Source organism: Balaenoptera musculus, chromosome 1 (assembly GCF_009873245.2).
Source record: "Balaenoptera musculus isolate JJ_BM4_2016_0621 chromosome 1, mBalMus1.pri.v3, whole genome shotgun sequence".
Classification (NCBI taxonomy): Eukaryota; Metazoa; Chordata; class Mammalia; order Artiodactyla; family Balaenopteridae; genus Balaenoptera; species Balaenoptera musculus.
In genome coordinates this window covers 37772551-37795831 of record NC_045785.1, presented here as the reverse complement: position 1 = coordinate 37795831, position 23281 = coordinate 37772551, and the positions used below count along the sequence as shown (strand labels likewise).

The 23281-nt window shown below is 38.7% G+C and overlaps 3 protein-coding genes across 10 annotated transcripts in view; 2 read left to right on the top strand and 1 right to left on the bottom strand.

Moving 5' to 3' along the window:
* Nucleotides 1-9090, top strand: part of LOC118882103 (intracisternal A particle-promoted polypeptide) — a 36908-nt gene extending 27818 nt beyond the window's left edge. For all 4 annotated transcript variants that reach the window (XM_036827678.1, XM_036827671.1, XM_036827679.1 and 1 more), the window contains one exon: nucleotides 7090-9090. In XM_036827678.1, coding sequence (XP_036683573.1) covers nucleotides 7090-7314 — 225 coding nt within the window. In that variant the 3' untranslated portion in view covers nucleotides 7315-9090. The remainder of the gene's footprint in view (nucleotides 1-7089) is intronic.
* Nucleotides 9091-11219: 2129 nt separating this feature from the next.
* TMEM69 (transmembrane protein 69) lies at nucleotides 11220-15107 on the bottom strand. Of its 2 annotated transcripts, none has more exons than XM_036827684.1 (3): nucleotides 15016-15107; nucleotides 13393-13532; nucleotides 11220-12225 (listed from the first exon to the last, which is right to left on the bottom strand). In XM_036827684.1, the coding sequence occupies exons 2-3, from the start codon at nucleotides 13444-13446 to the stop codon at nucleotides 11512-11514; spliced, it is 768 nt and encodes a 255-aa protein (XP_036683579.1). In that variant the 5' UTR covers nucleotides 13447-13532; nucleotides 15016-15107; the 3' UTR covers nucleotides 11220-11511. The 2 variants fall into 2 exon arrangements, with proteins under 2 accessions (XP_036683579.1, XP_036683580.1); XM_036827685.1 differs by lacking the exon at nucleotides 15016-15107 and adding an exon at nucleotides 14615-14973.
* A 15-nt stretch (nucleotides 15108-15122) lies between these two features.
* Nucleotides 15123-23281, top strand: part of GPBP1L1 (GC-rich promoter binding protein 1 like 1) — a 56242-nt gene continuing 48083 nt past the window's right edge. The window contains exon 1 of one of the 4 annotated variants that reach the window (XM_036827683.1): nucleotides 15123-15348. The gene's annotated coding sequence lies outside the window, so the exon portion shown is untranslated. Of the gene's footprint in view, nucleotides 15349-16080; nucleotides 16259-16736; nucleotides 16881-23281 lie in introns of those variants that run through there. The other 3 variants (XM_036827681.1, XM_036827682.1, XM_036827680.1) reach the window with 3 other exon arrangements.

Below are 23281 nucleotides of genomic sequence, written 5' to 3'. Positions count from 1 at the left end.
AAAACTGTTTCTTTACTCACAATATTTTGACACCAAATGTGTGGGTTTTCCACACCAAGCTCTTCTCCAATTCTCTGTGGACACCACCAACTGAGTGTCCTACAAGTCAGTTCAGTTCTGACACTAACTGTCCCACAGGTTAAGGGCTCAGTTCCACAAGACTGCCCCTCACTTTAGACACCAGTCCTCAGGTTAACCACTGACTTGTTTACAAATTAAGGGTTCCCATGATCCCTTCCTCAGGTTCAATAATTCACCATAATGGCTCACAGAACTCAAGGAAACACTTTACTTAACTATTACCAGTTTATTATAAAGGATATTATATATTATTATAAATATAGAATAATAGAATATAATATAGAATATAATAGAATATATAATTTTTATATTCTATAATATTATAAAGGATACAAATGAATAGCCAGATGAAGGGGTACATACGGCAAGATCCAGAAGGGTCTTGATTACAGGTTTCTGCCCCGGTGAAGTTTGGGGTATCACTTTCCTGGCATGTGGGATGTGGTCATCAAACCAGAAGTTCTTCAAACCCCATAGTTTAGGGATTTTTATGGAGGCTTCATCACATAGGCATGATCAATTATTATTTCAACCTCCAGCCCCTCTCTCCTCCCTGGATGATAGGGTATGGACTGAACATTCCAAGCTTCTAATCTGGGCTTGATCTTTCTGGTAAAAGGCTCCCATCCTGAGGTTATACAGGATCCTACCAAGAGTTGCCTTATTAAGGAGGAGACATTCCTATCACCCAGGAAATTCCAAGGGATTTAGGAGCTCTGTGTCAAGAACTGGAGTCAGAGACCAAGTATATGTCTAACTATGTCACATCCTCCTATTAGTTGTTTTTTGACTGTTCTCATAGGGTCTCATTTTATTTTCTTTTTTTTCCACTTTAAAAAAATTTTTTTTAACTTTTTCTTTGTTGTTTTTATTTTTATTTTTTATTATTTTTATTTTCTTTCATAGAGTCTCATTTTATGCATGCATAGTTCAGGGGTATTCAGCCAGACTCAGGGGAACCTATATCCTCTAGCACTCTTCCTTGCAAATCTCAACTGCATCATCCTCTCTAAACTCTGATTTCTGTCTCCTAGATCAGCTGACTGTCATACTCTGCTTGGGATTCCCTTCCCTGTACTGCTATTCACAAAGCCCTCCAGGCAGAAAGCCTGGAGAACCATGGAGCTCACCTTGTTTGTTTCTTTTTCTGAATCACAGTTTTTCATTGCCTGTTGTCCATTGTCTGAGAACTTTATTTCATATAGTTTGTTGAGTTTTCTAGGTCTTTATGGCAGGAGGGCAAGTTTGGTAACAATTACTCTATCATGACTAAAAGTAGAAATCCATTCTGTTTCCGTCCTTTTAACATGATTCCATCATTCACTGAGCATTTCTTTACTATCTGGCATAATAAAATATTTCAAGTACAAGAAAGGTTATACTTCTCTGATCTGGCCCTGGAATCAGTCATTTCTCGAAGAAGCATTAGTTCCTCTTAGTGAAGGACAGTATTTAGAAACCAAGATTAGGCAGAGTACTCATTGCTACTGGGGTATTGCTACTTCTATGCATTCTCAGTAAACAGCTAAACATAAACAGTAAACAGTAAATGTATATATGTGTGTATGTGTATTCACACACATATTCATTTATAAGTATTTCTATATCTGTGCGTATATGTTATAAAACCATGAATTCACAATGATAGCACCAATTCCAGTATACCTCAGATTCTTTCAGGCCTTCGCCATTCCCATGTTTGTAAATACCTTCTCTATCAGTTAAAAACTTGGCTCCTGGTATTCTCTATTTACTTATTTGTTCAATGAAACAAATCTACCTACCATACTAGCTGTCTTTTCCACCTGCCACCTCTGCATATTACCCATCTTATCATTGCCCATATGAGCGCCCCATTATTCTCTCATGCCCTCAGTTACTAGGTTGATGCAATTATGCTAGGAAAAGAAGAGAAAGTAGGTTGTATCTTCATTGAGTCACTGTTCTACCATGCATTTGTTTATTAGTCCATTTATTCATTCACAAATACTTACAGACCTGGGGAAACAAAGGCAAACTAAATATATAAGGCCCCAGCTCTCAAGAAGCCTACATTCTAGTGGGGAATATAGAGAAATAAATAGACAAACAATTGCATTACAGTTTATTAAGTGCTGGGATAGTGGAAGTACAAGGTGTGTTATGCCATAGACTTATAGGTTAGACAAATTTTTTCTAAATTAATTGCCATGGAATACTATTTTTTTGCATTGTTAATAGGAATTTGGTAACACAAGTTGCCCTGGTCAATTATACTTAGGGAAAGTTGGATTAAACAAAGTTGAATAAGTTTCTTACAGGACTTCTTTACACAATTTATTAAATAATGTACTTCATGAATCTTTATGCTAAGTCTCTCAAATTTAATTGACCACACAACCCTTGCTTTTGTTTGTGAAACATCTTGGGGGAGAAAAGTGTTTCAGGGAACATATTTTATGAAATATGGATTAGTGTTATTTGAATTTTATGGTTCTTAAACTAGTTTTGGTTATTAAAACCTTCAAAACCTAAAGGTTTTTAAATTTACTTTTTTCTCTTTTTAAGTAGAAAGGATTTTTATTTTTATATTTTTTTTATTGAAATATAATTCACAAACCAAACACTTGAGTTGTTTCAGTGTTTTGGCTATTAGGAACAGTGCTGCTATGAACATTTGTGTACATGTTTTTTTTGTGGACTGAATGTTTTCATTTCTCTTGGGTATACACCTAGGAGTGGAATTGCTAGGTCATATGGTAACTCTATGTTTAACCTTTTGGGGGACTGCCAGGTTGTTTTCTAAAGTGGCTATACCATTTTACATAACCACAAGCAGTATATGAGGGTTCTAATTTCTCTACATCTAATGCTTATTATTTATCTTTTTTATTATAGCTGACCTAGTAGGTGTGGATTGGTATCTCATTGTGGTTTTGACTTGTACTTTCCTGATGGTTAATTAGGTTGAGCATCTTTTATGTGCTTATTGGTCATTTATCCTTCTTTGAAGAAAAATCTGTTCTAATTTTGTCCATTTTAAAATGGATTATTTGTCTTTTTATTACTGAGATATGAGTTCTTTATATATTCTAGATGCAAGTCCTTTGCCAGATATATGACTTGCAAAATTGTTTTCCCATCCTATGGTTTTCTCATTTTCTTGATGGTATTCTTAGAAGCACAAAAGTTTTTAATTTTAATGTCCAATTTATTTTTTTCACTTGTTGCTTGTGCTTTTGGTGTTATAACTAAGAAACCATTGCTTAATTCAAGATCACGAAGATTTATACCTACTCTTTTTTTAAAGTTTTACAGTTATATTTAGGTCTTTAATTAATTTTTGAGTTAATTTTTGTATATGGTGTGAGGAAGAGGTCCACCTTCATTCTTTTGCATGTGGTAACCAGTTGTCCCAGCACCATTTGTTGAAAAGACTCTTTTCCATTTGATTGTCTTGGTATCTTTGTTGAAAATCAGTTGACCATAAATGTGAGGGTTTATTTCTGGACTCTTAATTCTATTCATTTATCTATATGTTTATCCTTATGCCAGTACCACACTGTCTTAGTTACTGTAGCTCTGTGGTTTGAAATCAGAAATTGTGAGTCCTCCAACTTGGAATTTCTTTTTAAAAGTTGGTTTGGCTGTTCTGGGTCCCTTGAATTCCATATGAATTTTAGGATCAGCTTGTCAGTTTCTACCAAGAAGCCAGCAGGGTTTTGATAGGGATTACATTGAATCTGAGGTCAATCTGGGGAGTATTGCCATCTTAACAATATTAGGTCTTTTCATCTTGAACATGGGATGTCTTTCCATTTATTTAGGTCTTCAATTTGTTTCAACACTGTTTTACAGTTTTCAGTATCTTGCATTTTGTTGGTTAAACTTATTCCTAAATATTTCATTATGTTTGATGCTATTGTAAATTGAATTTTCTTAACTTCATGTTCAGCTTTTTTCATTCCTAGTATATAATAATTTGATCGATTTTTGTATATTCATCTTATATCCTGAAACCTTGCAGCACTTGTACTCTAATATGTTTTTGTGGATTCCTTAGCATTTTCTATGTATAAGATCATGTCATCTATAATTAGAGATCATTTTATTTTTTCCTTTCCAATCTGGATGGCTTTTATTTCATTTTATTTTCTAATTGCCCTGGCTAGACCCTCCAGTATAATCTTGAATAGAAATGGCAAAAGTAGAATTTTTGTTTTGTTGTAAAGCATAATTTTGATTCTCATGTGTGACAAATTTCAAACTTTGGTGATATTTCAGGTTCCTTTCACTTTCTAAGTGGTCTCTATTATATGGGGGGAATAGAGAAAGTGAACTTTCTGAGGGTGCTTTCTCTTGCTAATGTTTCTATATGGCTAGAAATGAATAGATTTTCATTCCAAAGTTAAGTGCTTATCAGTAATGTTACCTTGGTTTTTCATGCATAAATCTGAAATGTTATTGTTATTTACTGTCTACTAAAGTCCTACATTATAGATTCAAACCCTAAAGATAATGTAAAACATGTTTCTGGTTTTACAGAGTTTATTTTGAGGGGACTCAAAATAAAAAGGAAATTGTAGTTAATACACTGATAGAAATGAAAGATAAACATTACTGAATGAGCCCCATGATTCCCTTACTCTTCTTGTCCAGAGCCATTTTTGTAGGGGAGCAAAGGTTAGCTCTCCCTAATGATAAACATAAACTGAACATCCTGATTTATCTTAACCAGCTATAGGTATTTTTGTGAATATATCTATCTTTTAAAATGAGTATTTTCTCAGCTGTGAAAACTTTGTGATGTATTCTATAATTTCATATGATCAAATAGCCTTCAAGTTTAATATGGTGCTTCAATTTCAAAGGATTGTCCCTGGTGTTAGTATTTCAGAATTTCATTTAAGTTCAGATCAGTATCTGTAATGTGCTGGTTCTATACTGGGTACCGGGATGTGAAGCTCATTAAGTTGCTCTCCTCAAAAAGTTCACTCTCTAGCACTGATGAATAATCTTTTTTCATCTTTTATGACTTTATAAACTTTGTTCATCATATGCTTTATTTTCAGATTCTTTTTTTTTAATCTGGAAACTTTTTCTTTTCTCTCTTGATTATTTCTCAGGACCTTTATTAGCTTTCCTGTTTTCTGGGTATAGACATTTTCCCTGGAATAAGACTTTACAGTCATTTTGGATAGAGCAGCTTATTGAAATTTCTTCAGTGAATAATGTATACCAGGAGTTAGCAAACGTTCTATTAAAAGGTCGGATAGTAAACATTTTAGGCCTTGTGGGCCACATACAATCTCTTCTTTTGCCATATTGTTTTTTTTTAATAAACTTTTTAAAAAATATTTATTTATTTATTTATTTATTTGGCTGCTTTGGGTCTTAGTTGTGGCACGTGGGATCTTCGTTGCTACATGCAAGATCTTTAGTTGCAGCATGCGGGATCTTTAGTTGCGGCATGCAGGTTCTTTAGTTGTGGCACACGGAATTTTAGTTGCAGCATGCGAACTCTTAGTTGCGGCATGTAGGATCTAGTTCCCTGACCAGGGATCAAACCCAGGCCCCTTGCATTGGGAGCACGGAGTCTTAGCCACTGGACCACCAGGGAAGTCCCTTAAATAACCTTTTTTTTTTTTTTTTTTTAATTTTTTTTTTAAATTATTATTTATTTATTTATTTATTTTTGGCTGTGTTGGGTCTTCGTTTCTGTGCGAGGGCTTTCTCTAGTTGTGGCAAGTGGGGGCCACTCCTCATCGCGGTGCGCGGGCCTCTCACTATCGTGGCCTCTCTTGTTGCGGAGCACAGGCTCCGGACGCGCAGGCTCAGTAGTCGTGGCTCACGGGCCTAGTTGCTCCGCGGCATGTGGGATCTTCCCAGACCAGGGCTCGAACCCGTGTCCCCTGCATCAGCAGGCAGACCCTCAACCACTGCGCCACCAGGGAAGCCCCTAAATAACCTTTTAATATGGAAAGATCATTCTTAGTTTGTAGGCTTACAAAAATAGGCCCTAGTTTCCAATCCCTGATCTGTACTACCTTTCTGAAAATATGTTTTGCAAATCACTAACTGCACTAGATGGTCCTTGAAAAAAGGAATCCATGTTCAAATAAATGTGGCCAGTGTTGTTTACTGTATTGTTCTCTTGGAGATTTATAAGACCTATTATATTAAAGATTTTAAAAAGTCCTTCCAGGGGCTTCCCTGGTGGCGCAGTGGTTGAGAGTCTGCCTGCCAATGCAGGGGACACGGGTTCGAGCCCTGGTCTGGGAGGATCCCACATGCTGCGGAGCAGCTGGGCCCGTGAGCCACAATTGCTGAGCCTGCGCGTCTGGAGCCTGTGCTCCACAACAAGAGAGGCCGCGATAGTGAGAGGCCCGCGCACCGCGATGAAGAGTGGCCCCCGCTTGCCACAACTAGAGAAAGCCCTCGCACAGAAACGAAGACCCAACACAGCCATAAATAGAAATAAATAAATTTAAAAAAAAAAAAAAAAAAGTCCTTCCAGACTTCCCTGGTAAATTTCTAGATTATCTCCTGGTGACCATAATTTATAATTAATCACAGATATATTTTTCATTACTTTCCTCTAAATTCACTAGTCTACACCTACTAAAAACTTCAATTTAAAATGTTCTGTATACTTATATGACTGGATTGTGAGTTTGAAATTTAAACATGTAAAAAGAACCAGAGGGACTTCCATGGTGGTCCAGTGGGTAAGACTCAGTACTCCCAATGCAGGGGGCCCAGGTTCCATCCCTGGTCGGGGAACTAGATCTCACAGGCATGCCGCAACTAAGAGTTCGCATGCCGCAACTAAAAGATCTCGAGTGCTGCAACGAAGATCCCCGCGTGCCGAAATTAAGACCCGGCACAGCCTAAATAAATAAATAAATAAAAATAAATATTAAAAGAATAAATTAAAATTTTAAAAAAGAACCAGAGTATCTAATTTCTCAGCACTTTTCTTTGTTACCATGTTATGGCACTGCTAACTTCTTTTTTTCTCTTATCCAGGAAAAGTGGGTTGAAGTTGCTTCAATGAAAGTGCCTAGAGCAGGCATGTGTGTTGTGGCAGTCAACGGGCTTCTGTATGTTTCTGGAGGTCGATCTTCCAGCCACGATTTCTTGGCCCCAGGTACCTTGGACTCAGTTGAAGTTTATAACCCTCATTCAGATACATGGACAGAAATTGGTAACATGATCACCAGTCGTTGTGAAGGAGGTGTTGCTGTACTATGAAATAGAAAGCGTAAGAGAGCAGAGGAAACATTTTGAAAATACAGGATCTCACCTTTTGCAAATCACACTTGTGTTTGGTGATAGGACCCTTTCATCTGTTGAGTTTTCTGTGAATTTGGTAGATAAATGAGTACAAAATGATTTTTTTTAAAGAATTTGAGTGAGAAGCGATATGGAATATATCCTAAATCAATAAAGAGTTCACACAAATTTGCCAAGCTTACCAGTAGATATGCTGTTTATGCTCTAGAATTGTCCAATTGGGAGTAGAGTCCTATTTGTAAAAATGATTTGCTAGAAGCTTCTTGGCAAATAGTCCCTTTAGCTGCTTCTCCAGTGCAGTTAAGCTGTAACATGACCATTATGTGATTTAAGAATATCAATGAGACAGTTTAAAGGTATCTATACATTCATGATTCAATCCAGAGTGCAATTTTCCATGGCCATAGTTTACCCTACAGAGAAAAGCCAATGAAGCAACTTCCTACTTTTATTTTATTCCAGGAGTTTTCACTAGTCCCAAACTTTTTATTAACAGCAGGAAAACTGGGAGGGACATGTGGGAAATATCTAGCTATTTATATATATAAGTTTTCACCTGTTGATAACAGCATAAAAAAAGCTTTTGCTTGCTTATGGTTTTGTCTTGATGCTGGAATGCAGGTGAGGAATTAATAGGAGGTTCTTAGTGACAGTTCTTTATTGCAATATGATGATGTAATGGGTGATAGAGCCCAGCAGGTTGAATGCACCTTTTTCTAAATAGTCACCAAAAATACGTTTAGCTTTGGGAAGAGGGAATTTATTAGATTATCAAGCTTTGTAAAGCATACTCACACTTGGGCAAGCCTAAATATGAGCTTAGTACAAAGCTACTGCCTGGCTTGGAGAAGATGGAATTGTAGGTACCTGTAAAACTTTTTACAGACACTAACTCATAAGTGTACGCTGAAAGGCCTCTAACCCAAAACTGCTTCTCAAAACTTCTCATTTTCCCTGAGAAGCATTCTAAAGAATTGTTTTCTGTCCATTTCTGAGACAAAGATTCTTTGTGTACATGATCATCACTTTTAAATTATTTCTACTAGTCAGTTGGAGCCATATATATTAAAGGTCTTATACATTTAGGTTTACCTAGCCGTTCCAGGATTTGATTTGTATATCCCTGATTTCCCGTTTTCTGTACAAAAGTCCTCCAGTATATTATAGGCATTAGTGGCTTATTTAGATAGAAAACCTTTGGTAAGCATTAAAGACTCAGGCAGCACTCACATCCAAAATATTTGGATAGACTCACAAAGATACTTTCCTTCATAACTTAACCATATGCATATATTAAGAAAAGCTTACGTAGTGCAGACAGAAAGCTCTGTGTCCCATTCTTTGGGGTACCCTGAAAGTCTGAAGGGTCACAGATGCCTGGCTGGGATCTGTAAAATGTCAAGGAATGAAGTATCAAGATAATATGTAAACTATTTAAGCTGTAACTCATGTGCCTTTAATATTTCTAGTTAAAGAGAATCTGCATTCTGGTTCAAGAGATTTACGAATTTTCCTATCATTTAATTTTCATTATTGCCTGATGCCAACCTAAAATGGCACTATGAAGGGAGGCATTTTGTACTGCTGTGGCAGAAATGTAGTCCACACAATCAGTGTTTGGGCTTAATAGGTCCAGACGATGCCTGAAAATAAGTAATTATAAATATGCTTATTTCCTAGGTAATGACAGATTGTTTTAAAAAGAATGTACTAATAAAGTATCTTGATTTCTTTGCTTTTTCTTGTATTACTAATTAATTTAGTTTATTAGCAGCATTCCTGGATTATCAAAGTGTAGTAGGATTGCCCATGATTTTTAGTGTTTCAACTTTAGGGACTTGCACATTTAGTTTTACATATAAGTCTGTTTTCTGAGCAACTGTTAATGTGATCTTCCTTCAAAATATTTAACAATTCAATGTACTTCTAAATATCCTGTCCAATGTACTTAAAAATCGCACACTGTAGAGAATTCCCTGGTGGTCCAGTGGTTAGGACTCAGAGCTTCCACTGCAGGGGGCACAGATTCAATCCCCGGTCGGGGAACTAAGATCCCGCATGCTTTGTGGCACGGCCAAAAAAAAAAAAAGTGGGCAGTTAGCCTGAAAATATGACTTGCCCCTATTCTGAAAGATTGAGATCAGAGAAAAGTTTTAAGTTTGTGCAGTCCTCATGCAATTTAAGAGAAGCAGAGAAGTAATTTTCCTCACCGAAACAATCTGAGTAGGATCTGAGAAGGATCTTCTGAAGAGTATGAGCTTTCTTTCCTTCAGTATCAGGCTGTAGTAAACTTTACATTAATAAAGAAGGATCGTGTGGTGATTTCAGCCACAGGCTTTTAACTGGTAAGCTTCTTAATGATAAGAACAAGCTCTAGCTCTATAGTGTTATATTTGTTTGCTAGGGCTGCTTTAACAAAGTACCACAGAAATTGAAACAACAGAATTTTTTTTTTTATTAAGATTTTTTTTTAATTTTATTTATTTATTTATTTATTTATTTTTGGCTGTGTTGGGTCTTCGTCTCTGCGCGAGGGCTCTCTCTAGTTGCAGCAAGCGGGGGCCACTCCTCATCGCGGTGCGCGGGCCTCTCACTATCGCGGCCTCCCCCGTTGCGGAGCACAGGCTCCAGACACGCAGGCTCAGTAGCTGTGGCTCACGGGCCCAGCCGCTCCGCGGCATGTGGGATCCTCCCAGGCCAGGGCTCGAACCCGTGTCCCCTGCATTGGCAGGCAGACTCTCAACCACCACGCCACCAGGGAAGCCCGAAACAACAGAATTTATTGTCTCACAGTTTTGGAGGCCTGAAGTCTGAAATCAAGGTGTTGGTGGAGTTGGTTCCTTCTGAGGGCTAAGAAGGAGGGATCTGTTCAAGGCTTCTCTCCTTGGCATGTAGATCTTCATGTTCACATGGTATTCTCTCTGTATATGTGTTTATCTCTACATTTTCCATTATAAGAACACCAGTAATATTACATTACAACCTACCCTTATAATCTCATTTTAACCTTAATAACTCTATAAAGACCCTATCTGCAAGTAAGGTCACATTCTGAGATGCTGTGGATTAGGACTTGAACACACAATTCATAAAAAAATCTTGTAACAGGTGTGTAACAAAGTAAACAAGTTACCACTCTAGATTATGATCTTTCCACAGCAAGAATCATTAAAGTGAAAATTATATGTATATAATTTACTTATGAAATTTAAGTTACCTAATATTCGAATACTTATACAAAGGTAACGTATACCAGATGATACCATTTCCTGATTTAAATTCTTACAACATTGAAAATGTTTCTCCTTTTTTATGAGACTAAGCATCTCAAAAGACTAAGTTTTAATGTTAGAATTCAAGGTGTTGCTTCTGCTGTTTTAAAAAAGCTTTTGTGTGAGTTGACATGCAAAACTAGATAGAACATTAAGATGTCTCCAGCTTGACTTTTCCTAGTTTGTATGTCCTAGAGGCTTTATTCTTTTAACTATTTAACTATTTTTGACCACCTGGTGTTATGTTTGGAGATAAGTTGCATCTATACTCTGCCAAATATCCTGGTAAAACCTGGAAAATGTGTCTAGCTTTTCTTTGAACATAGTTTTCCCTCGTGACACTGCTCCCTACTGACTTCAGAGCCACAGATCCTTTCAGTTCAAATAACTAGGTTGTGCCAGGTAAAAAGAGCTTGGAAACGCAATTCCCAGGGGCAACTGCAATGAAAACTCCACACTAGAGCCACGTATTATTTTCAGACACTCATGGATACGAAGTTTTCCTCTGAGGGTGTGTGTGTGTGTGTTTTCAATGATCCTAAAGCTCTAGCACAAAGGTTTTTCATCTTTTAATTTACATTTTTCAAAGTAATTCAAACATTGAAAATTTTAAGTGGATGACTATAAAGTTCATAAAAAGACTGAATGAGAACTATAACCTAATATAACATGAAAAGGACTTGTTAAGGGTTTTCAAGCTGTTTCTCAGTGATTCCTTATAAAATAAAGATTTCTAGAAATGAAAAATAATTTGGGAAGAATAAATCACCATTGGTGGGAAAAAAAGAGCTAAACTGGAGAGGCAGAAAAAGGTGATGCCAAAACACAACCTTACAAGGCTTCTAGCCAACGTGCTAACGTCATCTACAGAGTAGTTTTATATTTATTCTACTTGCCTAAGTCTCTTGGGTCCCTTCTCTGGATAAAAATCTTTAACTAGTAAAGTGATTACAAATGAAACAAAGGCCACTAAAGTGACTACTATCCTCAGGGCTTTGAACCAATTGGGATAATGTGGCAAGAGAAAAAGTTCAGTGTGTAATGCTATCCCCAAACCTATTATTACTGTGACTATAGCTTCACTGAGTCTTTCAGAAACAAAGAATGCAAGCCATGAAAACACAACAGGAGCTGCACTATTAGCTAAATTGAGGAAGTCTGGTTTGGCTGGACTACCTTGTGGCAGAGTAAAACCCCATCTGATCCCTCCCAAGAAAGATAGGAAACTGGCTCCATAAGCCATCTGAGTAAAAGCTAATATGGGAATATAAGTCTTTGTCATCACCATGACCAGTGGTGGAGCAATGAAGGGGATTAGTCCTGCCAGAGTTATGTATAATGCTGGCTTTGGGCTGTCAGGCAGGTAACTGATGGTTTGTGGTGGCCTGGCTGGAAGTACTGCTTGCTCTTGCTTCTTCTTAAAGCTGCATGGGGAAGTGTGATAATATTGTGTCTTGCTCATACACACTGGAAATGATGAGACAAGCCAAGGCCTTGGAAACAAGGGGGAAAAGTTCTGCTGGAGGCATGTTTTGAGAGAAAATGTTTCTATTCTCCTTTTGGCTCCTAGTCTGATTGTGGAAGGGTACTTCAGCATCTATAGGGAAAACAGAACGAGAAGACAAAAAACAGATTTTTAAAAAGGAAATCACCAAATGTTTTAGTCCCAATCTGAGACAATATAAAAACAAACCGCCTGCTTTCTGTTAGCACATCGAACTTAAAGAAAGGTTGGACTACAGGGTGATGTTATTATTGCTGGCAAAGACTATTAAACAGCTATACAACATGCAAAAGAAACTACTGAATAGAAACCAGTGATATATTTTGGCCTACCACTAAACTTATCCCATGAAAGAAATATCTGAAGGAGGAAAAGCTAAAGACTAGGTCTTTAGTTTTTGGCATTCTAAACTGCCTCTTCTATTTATAAATTGCAAAAGAAGCAGCACTAATTACTGTGGAAATGCTATTTCATGTAGAGAAAATTAAGTTTTAGACACTGCATAATTTTCATAGCTTCACGCCTGTCTACATATGTCTGCCTAGAATTCTAGATTACCATTTTTCTATCTAGGGAACTTATCTTTCAAAATTCGGCTTGAAGCTTTCTCCAATCTGATGTAATCCTCCTATAAGTACCATATACACACTTCCATCATAATTCTCACAGTGAATTAAAATCATGTGTTTACTTGTCTGTCTCAGTAGACTTGAGAGCCAAGACCATATATTTTTATTTGCCTTAAAAAAAAAAAAAATCCCCAGTGCCTTTCATGGTACATGGCCAAAGCAATAACCTCTCTTGCTGATTCTGTGCTTTAGTGAGTAGATTCCATACTTCAACAGTTAAGCAGATCAACATTAACTCAAAAAATGTTGGATTAAAGAAAAAAATGAAACAGTTATTTAAGAATCTTGGTGGTTACTCAAAATGCTAGGAATGATTCCATCTTGAGGCTTTTTTTGTTCCTTTTTGTCTAGAATGTTCTTCCCTGAGGTACCTGCATGGCTCATGGCCTCACTTCTGACCACCCTATTTATAAATGCAATCCTTAAGTCTACTGTCCCTGTTCCTCTTCCCTGCTCTATAGTCCTCCACAGCACTTACCACTTGACATATTAAATTTCACTTATTTATATTTTACTGTTCCCCCAATCAACCAGAATATAAGAGGATAAGGATTTTTGTCTTCTTTTTCACTATTGCCCAGCCAAGCAATGCCTGGAAAGTAGTGCTCAAATATTTGCTGAATAAACCAACCTTTGAAGATGCTCGAGAAAACTTCTGGATGAAGTAAACCATAGTGGGCCCCATTGAAAGTCTTGCTTAGAAAGATGCCACACAGTTCTGATTAATGTATTTTTATAGCTCAGTGGAGCATCTGAATCAGAAGCATGTTGCTGTGTACAAAACAAGATGTCATTTAATTTTCTTCACTTTATACATAACTTTTAAAAAGTTGTAATTTGTGATAATTTCTTCCATATAACAGTTTCCTTTGAAAACAATAATTAATGTTTTCAAAAAGTCAGTAACATTAAGTAAATAGATCCTTTTCTTCTCTGAACCATTCTTTTAGCTTTTGCTGTTTGGTGTAACAGAAAGAGTAATGCACAGAGACAACAGATCTGGATTTTTACAAATGCCTCCATCATTTCCCAGCTGTTGTGACCTTAGGTAAATTGCTTCCTTGAAGTGCCAGCTTTCTTATCTTTAACATTGAAAGTCATAGCTTGTCTGGTCTATTAGTTATCTATTTTGGGACTTAGCTTAAAGTTATGATAGTAGCAATCAATACAATTAGCTGTGAATCAGGCATTGTAACTATGTAATTACTGTAACTATTGAATAACCTCATCAACTTGGTGCTGAAAGGCAGTAATAGCCTGTTAAGTTAGAGTGCAGACTTTGGAGTCAAACAATCTGGGTTGGAATCCTGGCTCCACCACGTATTAGCTATGTGACTTTGGACAAATTATTTAACCTGGCTATGGTGCAGTTCACTCACCTATAAGGCTTATGATAACTACATAGGGTCGTTGTAAAAATTAAGTAAGTTAATACATGTAAAAAGCTGAGAACTGTCCCTAACACAAAGCAGGCACTCAAAAATTACTAGCTATTATTCCCACCTCACACAATGTAAGCAACCAGTAAGTGGCTGAGTGAGAATATTACGAATCCAGATCTGTCATGTTTACATAAGTCCCATTCTTAACCAAAAGAATAAGGTGTCTAAAAATCTAAAACCCACAGTTGCTGCTTAATTTAAAAACGTAGTGAACTAATTTCTTGATTACAGATCTTAGGGCTGGTTCAAGAAATCCTGTACACCAGCCCGTCAGTGTCTTCATTCTGTATATATGTATAAGGAAGCAAGTTGGGAGTTAAGTTATCCCGGGTCTCTGAATAGATGTTAGATGACACCCACATCCACCTACTGACTCCCAGACACACATATCTGCAGGGCCCACACACTCACCTTTGTTCAAAATCACCTTCGTAAGGGATTTCAAAAAGCTCAACGCTCCCTCAACCTTCCAAACTCCCTAGGCACTGTGACATGTGCTTTCCAGCTCAAGAGTATTAAAGAGAAAAGTGACAGCCTAAAGGCCGGGGACGGCAACTGGTGAGGGGGTTAAGGACAAAGACCCAAGGGTTAATCCGCTCAATTTGAGTGAGAACGCTCAATATTTCCACTGCGCCAAATAAAAGAGTTGCAAACTGCAAGCCTTAGAGCAGACATGAGAAAAGTGGACGAAGTCTGGACGCATCGATCCCCGGGAAACTTTGCCCAATAGTACCCGCGGCTTCAGTTAACTCCAAAGCCTTGGTGCCCCCCCTTTCCCAACCTGCACCGGTGACAACAGCCCTACTACTCACTTGCCAGCGTCGCGCGGGGAGGTGGAAAGCTGAACTGCAAGAACAGCTTGGTACTGTGGAAAAGCACTTCCGGCAAGTGGGGTTAGACAGCCCTCCCCACTTCCTGAGAGCGGAAAAAAAATGAGTCCGGGTGCAGACTTGACCAGCGCTAACTGGTTCCTACCGGGGAAAATCTTAGTTCTAGTGGAAGCCAGCTTTTGAAGTCTGTAGGGTACCTGAACGGTCCTTGCCTTTGTATTCCAGGTTTCCCAACCAGCAGAATCTGCCTCGCAGAGTTCGGGAAGGTAGAGTGCAACTACTGAAACCATCTCAGAGTGATGGTGGTGGAGGAAGGTAGGAGAGATTTGGAGTCTAGGCCAAGTATGACTTGGCCAAATTGCTTGCCGTCTCTGGAACTCATTTTTTACTTTGCATAACAGGGTTTCTAGGAGCGACGGGTCACATCTCACGCCTCATTAAGGTCCTGAACTAATACTATTTAAGAAAAAACAAAAAACTGTTTTCACTTCATTCTCTTTGCTGGTAACTAGAAACTTCGTTAAGAAATAAACAGCACAAGGGGCAGGACTTTCATTTCCATGAAAGGTATGAGGGTAAGAGCCTTTAGGGTGACCCGGAAGTTAGATTCCATGGGGCACCCTCCGCTTTAACTTTTGTTTGTGGGCTATGTGACCTTGAGCAAGTCCCTTCCCTTCTCTGGGCCTCCATTTCACAGTCTATCAAAGGAAACGCCATCAGGCAATTTGCGCATTTATCTGAAAACAACAGGAACGCTAGCCAGTTCCTCCATTCCTCAGGATTCTAGGTAGTCTAGCTTCCTGGTTGCCGACCATCACATGGTTTAGCCTCCCGTGCAGAATGGGCTCTGAGAATTCTTCCTAGTAGTAACACCTTCTAGTCGTGATAGGCTTTCACTTTTATTTCCTTCTCTGCCATGGCAGCGCCACCCCTTCCCGTTGTGCGATACCCAATGAGACTTTGGGCCAGAGAAACAGCTTATCCACCCTGGCACAGGAGCAGGCTCCGGCCAGAAATCCGCCCAGCGCTGGGGCAGGGGCGTGTCGCCAGCGGTCGGGCGGAACTACCACTCCCAGCGTGTAGCGCGTCGGGAACAGCCGCGCAGGCCTCCAGAGCCCGGCCGTGCGGCCCGTTGGGGGCTGGAGTCTTAACGGCGCGTGCACGTGAAGGAAGGAAGGAGCCGAAGGTGGGAAGGGGTCGGAAAACACACGAGCCTACGAAACCGGTTTGTTAGTACTTGTAGAGGTAGTTTGGAGACGCGTGCTTGCCGAGAGGTGGGGTGTGGGAGGGTGCAGAATGAAGGGGCGGGGAAAAACGGGTACACACATACCCACCCACTCATTCACACGCGCCCAGGCCCTAGTGTCGGGAGAGGGGATGTGAAGGGGAGTACCAAACCCAGCTGGTCTCCGCCTCTGAGGCGGCGCGAGGAAAGGCAGTGTTCAACTCTGCAGAGGGGCGGGGGTTGACCATGCGCCGCCTCGAGCCGCAGTGGAGGGAGCTGGGGGCAGGGCAGGGAATAACCGCCGTTCACGCGGCTAAACGTTGGCAGCTTGGGGCGTCCGACGGGTCACCTGAACAGGGCTCACGCGCGTGCGCGTGCGCCCTTGTGGGCGGTGTGAGAGGGTGGGCGTGTGTGAGGCGGGGTCAGATTGGGGGAGGGCCGGACTGGTCGTCGCTCCTCCCCCTCCACCCGCTCTGCCCCTCCTGGGCCGTGTGGGCCGGGCAGCCATTTTGGGAAGAGCTTTGTTATGGTTGTGGGCTCTACACCTCTGCCGGATCAGGAAGCTGGGGACGCGCCCTCAGACGCCGCGACTGGTCCCTAGCTGTAGCCCCGCCGCTGCCCGGTGAGTGGGAGTTCCGGACGACGGTGCGGTAGGGGATCTTGAGTGGTCCGGCGCAGGGCTCCGCCCGGTGCCTGACGGGCCGGCTGTTGAAACAAGTTGAAGGAGGCTCTCACACAGGTGGTTGGGTGTAGGTTGGGCCGGAGACCGGGAGCAGAGCTCACGGATCGTGTGGTTCGGACGGGGCACCTTCCCCCGCGCGTGTAGCTTTGCACATGAGCGTCGCCGCGACTCTGCCGGAGCGCTCCTACTTCAACTTTGGTCTTCGGGTCGGAACGCTCACCTGCGGCTCTCTGGCTCCTCTCCAGGCGTTCCGGCTTGTTGGTGGTTGAGTAGCTTGGTTTACGGGTTTTTCTTTCTCCTTCTTAAAGTAGATCCAAGGGCTTTTGTTTTTCAATGATGGAAAGTCTAAGGGAAAAACGCGTGTAAGTCAAATGTGGGGTATCTGAGGGGAAAAGAAGAGCTTTAACCCCCCACCCCTGTTCCCAGCGTTCCGGTTCCCCCTGGTAGCGAGGTGTTTTCGTTGATTTAGATTGTCTATCCAGCACCTACTGACCCCTCCCTCCCTGGAAACAAAAAAGGCTGGTCGATCTTGAAGTGTTTTAGTGAGGATTTTTTTTCTGTTTTACATCTACCTCTCCCCACCCCCGTGAAATTCAAAAGAAAGGCTGAATCTAAAATGGCTGTAGCTTGGGGAAGTGCCCTGAGCTTGGTAACTTAAATACGTTAACATGTCTTAAATTCTTAGTTGTTTTTCCTACGGGGACAATAGCTGGATCTTTTATCTTTTTGCAGTTTGTGCCTTATGTTGAAGAGTCTTTGCTAGGTGAAAACAAAGGTGAGGCTAAAGTAGTTTGCTTACTCCGAAAGTTTACATAAGAGTGGGTGCGGTTTGGGTGGTTTTTTTTTTTTTTTTTTTTTTTTCTGGTAGTTGCTTATAGTTTTGAAATTGTGCTGTGGTGTTAATTTTATCAGCCAAGTTTGTGCTTTGAGATTGGTTTGCCATATTTGTTGAAATACTTGCTCTTAACTTTGATATTTATAGCTTATCTGGAATAAACAAAGTTTATGGTGGCTCATGTTTTAGTTTAGTACTAGAAGTCACATTCTTTGTAAATCCCTTCCAAAAGTAAAGTGATTGGTAGTCTTCAGTACACTTAGATTTATAGTTTGGTCGATTGCTGGCCTTTTCTAAGGTCTTTTATGTGTAATACTTGAAAGAGAATCAGAGTGCTGTTTAAGTTTGGGACATTTATTAGAAAAGTGTAAGACAACAAGTGAAAACAAATTTTATATGTGGAGTGCCTGATTGTTGTGCCCTTTCAAACAAAAGGCTGTCTTTTTGTTTGTTGCCTTTTTTTTTTAAACCTTTAGATCCAGAAGTTTAACGGAAAACAAAAAGGCATAGAATGGAAACCAAAAACAGTTAACTTCAGTATTTGGGAAGATGCTTGAGTTTCAAGTTGCAATCTGTCTAAAAGATAAAATAATAAAATGCTAATTGTGAATGAGAAGGTTGGAATTAATAGTAAAATAAAGTGTCATCTTCCTTCCCTAGGGAGTCAGTTTCAATTTACCTTTCTACATTCTTTCAATACAAAAGTTTACTTTTGTCACCTCCCCTAGGATTTGTTGTTGTTCTTAAATTATTTTGGTGGTTTTACAGGACAAACATTTAAAGTGCTTTATAGAAATTACAAGTCAGTTGCTTTGTGTTTTGCTGTTGTTGACTACTGGACCTGTAAACTTGGGTGAGACCTTACTCTAATTTTTTTTCAGGATACTCAAAACAGTTTGTACATATTGATATAAATATTCTTTCAGTTGATTCTGAATAGTATCTTATCAGAGCTCTTGAAATTTGGTGGTGGTGGTAGGGTGTTAGGAAGCCATTTTTCTTTTGAATGAATTCCATCTTACCAGTTTTCTCATCAGTGGCTGTTTAGTAGTTTGGCTGAGGAGAGCACATGCAACCATTTTAATAAGTTTGGAATGACAAGAAATCTGGGACACATTTCTGCTTATAATTCATTTTTAAATGCTTAAAGATAAAACCTACAATTCTGAATCATACTTCAGCAGATTGCATATCTTTGTTTTATGATTGAGTGTATGCACTTAGTAATAACTCTAATGTACCAGAGGCTGACAGTTGCTCGAAGGGCTTTATATTTATTAACTTGTTTATTTCTGTCAGATAGATATTGTTTTATCCCCATTTTTTAGTTAAGGAAAATAAGTTCAGAGATTCATCGAGCTAGTAGGTCGCAGACCCTGTATTTAAACCTAAGCAATCTGTTTCCAAGTCACTGTGCTTAACCATTATGGTTGCTACCTTTAACCATGAAAATAAAAATAAGACTATTGGAAAGGTGAGACACAACACAGTTTTTTAAGTATCCCAACTGAAAAAGTAGTTCATGGAAAAGGCAAATTTTGGTGTATGTATTTATGGTTTTTCAAATAATTGGGGTGGGATTGGATATCTAGGTGATACATAGAAAACATGCTGCTTCATAACTGACTATAGTTGCCATTGTCTGCAATTTGATATGTGGTTCTGCTGAGAGCTAGCTGACCAAGTCACTTCAAAATCAGACTCTGATTTTTATTTCCCACTGAAGTCTGCTCAAAACAAAACTGGCTACAATCAAACTTGAAAAATAGTTCAGTGAGATGAGCTGAACTTCTTTTGTCCACAGGTATATATCTTAATGAGGTAAAATTTGCTAATGTTATGTAAATTGAATTTTTGTAGGTGATTTAAAATATACGAGGCAAATATTTAAAGGAGTCTAATAGTTGTTTTTCTTTACTAACGCAAATAAGGAGCCTTTGGGACTTCCTGGCGGTCCAGTGGTTAAGATTGCACTTCCATTGCAGGGGGCGTGGCTTCGATCCCTGGTTGGGGAACTAAGATTCTGCATCCCACATAGGGCGGCCAAAAATAAATAAATAAATAATAATTTTTAAAATAAATAATGATAATCAGCCTTTAATTGATCTGTTGGAAAAATTATTTTTCATTTTTCAGACAAAATGGTTCAATCATTCTTTTAAGAAACAGTTTCTTTTAAGAAATGCTAGAGGCTGTACTGTTGTACTGTTGTTCCTGCCTGTTAAGGAGTAGGAATACCTAGATGACTATAAAACATTTCTGCCACCCGAGAACTTAGTAGTTTAACAGATAAGCACAAAAATATTCACAAGATAACAACACAGAAAGCTGTCATTCTTAAAGGAGTTGATTTTTTAACGTACTCATTAAGCTTACCTTCCTTTTCTGTAATAAAACTACTTTGCCATATATCAGTCAGATGTCAGGCTAGAGCATCACCAGCATGAACAAAGTTTTAGTGCACTTTTCTGAGCAGAAGGTCTGTTTATGTTGAAGAAGTTTGTTTTTTTTTTAAAGAAAAAATTGAATTAATTTAAGTTTGGCTCTTCTTTATATTGCAGACTCTTGTTTCTGCTGATTATATGTTTAAATGTCATTATATTAAAAAGTTCTCTTCTGAATTACTGCTATCCTTGAAGTTCACAAGTATGTTGAAAAGTTGGTTTGGGGGTTCTTTGGTTAGTTAATTAAAAGGTAGAGCTATTCCAGTGTTCCAGCTATGTGTTTATGAATTATTAACTCTGCTTTTTAATTAGTCTTACCAGGTATGGTGGAAGGATAATAGGAACCATTTATTGTGGGCTTCATAAGCCAAAGACTTGTAACAGAGTCCAATCATTATTCCTTAAAACACTTGTTTAACATACTTGATATTAACTCTTCTATAAGTGGGTATACAGAGGATCCAAGAAGTTAAGTGGTTTATATAACATAGTGAGATGTGGGGACTCAGCTTTCTCCGATTCCAAAGCTGGGTTTTCACCACATCATGGTAGAGAGATAGCATGGTACGGTAATTAAGGGCACCAGCGTTATAGCCTGGGTTTGAACCTCTGCGTTGCCACTTACAGCTTTGAGACCTTGGTGGAGTTTTAGTAAGATTTCTGCCTTTTTCTTTCTCTGTTAAATGGGGATAATAGTACCTTCTCATAGGGTTTCTGTGGTAAACAAATGAAATAATATTTGTAAAGTTTTTAATACAATGCCTGCCCATTGTAAGCACTTCATAATTGTCAAGTAAATTGTTTGAAATTGTCTTTAATGAACATCCTTTTACCAGTTGAGTGAAATTCTGTGAAATCTGAACAGATTGTTGGACGTGGACTTTTGGGTTTTTGTTTTTCCTTTTCTAGGTATTTTCTGTTGACTTCTCTTGTTTATTTGAATCAGGATCCAGGTCCCACACACTGTAGTTGACTGATATTCTTTCAAGCCTCTTAGTTTGTATATTTCTTCTGTTTTTTTCCTTGCACTTTGTTGAAGAAACCGGGTCATTTGTCCTGCAGTTTCCCACATTCTAGATTTTCCTGATTTCCTGTAAATTGGTAGTTTTTTTTTCTGGTTTGTTCAGTGATTCTCATCTGTATCATTTTCTCACAATTTCTCTATTGAGCAGCATAGAATAATTGTATGAGTTATTTATCCTCCTTCAGTATGCTTGTAAAATGGAGTGTTCGGTTTGGTCCTGTGCCCAATTCAGTGTTAACTTTTCTAGGTAGTTTGTTTCCTGTCCTTTTTTTTTCTACATAGTATATATTTGTTGTATTATAAAATTGAGTTAAGTATGCTGGGTTTGTAGTGGTTTTGTTTTCTTGTTTTGGTTACTAGTGAATAGTTTCCTCAGCGTATTTGGTCTGAAAATTTTTCAAAACTGCATTTTTTTTTCCTGTTGTTTATTCCCCCCACCCCCCAACTATTTATAAGCATTTTATTCTTAACACTTATGGAGTACTCACTATAGACCAGACACTTGTTTTTTTTATTTTCCCTAGGAAAAATATCCAGGCACTATTCTTAACACTTTGCATATATTCACTCATTTAATCAACTTTCCAACAATCTCCAAATTACAGGTAATGATTTGAAGCAAAAAGAGGTGCCCAATGTTGTGTATGGAAAATTTTAGAGGCTCTGGATGACACTGATTTCCTGGAGAGAGGATTTACTTTTCTGTTGGCAGCTACATAAAGTATGGGAATTGATCCAAAAAAAAAAAAGGTGAAGTGACTTCTCCAAAGTCACACAGCTAGTACATGGCAGAGCCAACTAGATCCAGAGTCTGCTCTTCTAACTTAAAAGTAATGTTTGGATTAGAAGCACAGTTTATTCTTGAGAAGAGATTTTTAGATATGCTTGTAAGTAAAATGTGCTTGAAGTAAAACGTATGTTTTGTAATATAGTAGTCACTACTATTAAATGTTTCAATTATAAAAGTATAGTTTTTTAAATGTGACAAATAGCCTATTTACTTATATTCATAGGAAATTGAAGCCTTTCAGAGTCAGCATAGCTGCAGATATTTGATAAAAGTTGTCACTACTTGAATGGCTTGTCTGTAGTGTAGTTGATACAGTGACTTTTTGATTTTTGGGCGGGGGTGGGGGGGGTGGGCATGCCACTCGGCTTGTGGGATTTTAGTTTCCTAACCAGGGATTGAACCCGGGCCCTCCGCATTGAGAGCATGGAGTCCTAACCACTGGACTGCCCGGGAAGTCCCAGATAGTAGTGACTTTTGGAGCAAATACTATAAAAAACATTTTTGCTGTTTTTAAAATCTTATAGTTTCAGATACTTTTCATAAATCTAATCCACTTAGTTATATGAATCTTACAGCCAGAATTTAATGTGTCAGATTGCATCAGGTGATAAATGTACTCTTGTAACATACTATGCTTATTTGGAACTGTTGTGATTTAAGTAAATTCCATTTCTGTTAGTGGGATAGTATATAGGTATGGTTGCAGCAGGTGCTTGTCCCCTTTAAATGACAAAATATTGGAAAGGCAATAACTACCTGAGAAAGTTTATAAATTTTAGTCTTCAAAAATTTTATACTTTGTGAAATTAGCTTCAAGAAATGTTTTTTGAAACTGAATTCATTTTCAAAATGTTTTTTGAAACAATATTGCCTTTCTGTGAATCTTAGTGGGAGAGGAAGCTGGAAAGGACATGTAACTCGTAACTTGTATGCATGCACACATAATACTTTCTGCCCCTGGTAGCTGTGACCCAAGCTGTGCCTATCAAATACACTTGACTGGGGACTTGAATCTGGTGTGAGAGAGATACAAAGGAGCAAGGACAGTTTAGAATTAATTCTATTGTCTGGTGGCAGTGGCAGAGCTAGCTAGTGGGCAGTTTCCTGAGAGACTGTTCCTGTGATGTGACCTTGGTTGGTGGTTTTGACTGCTTAGCTTTACTTGAATTTTTACAGGTTTGCCAAATCATTCATTTTTTTGAACTCCCAATATCCTGCTGATAAATTTCCTTTTCTGCTTAATCTACC

Excerpts from the sequence above, each read along its gene's own strand:
- TMEM69 (XM_036827684.1), bottom strand. The coding sequence starts at position 13,446 with ATGGGGCCCACTATGGTTTACTTCATCCAGAAGTTTTCTCGAGCATCT. Across the intron at positions 12,226-13,392 it reads TTTCTCGAGCATCTTCAAAG|ATGCTGAAGTACCCTTCCAC; the intron begins GTTGGTTTATTC and ends TTTTCCCTATAG.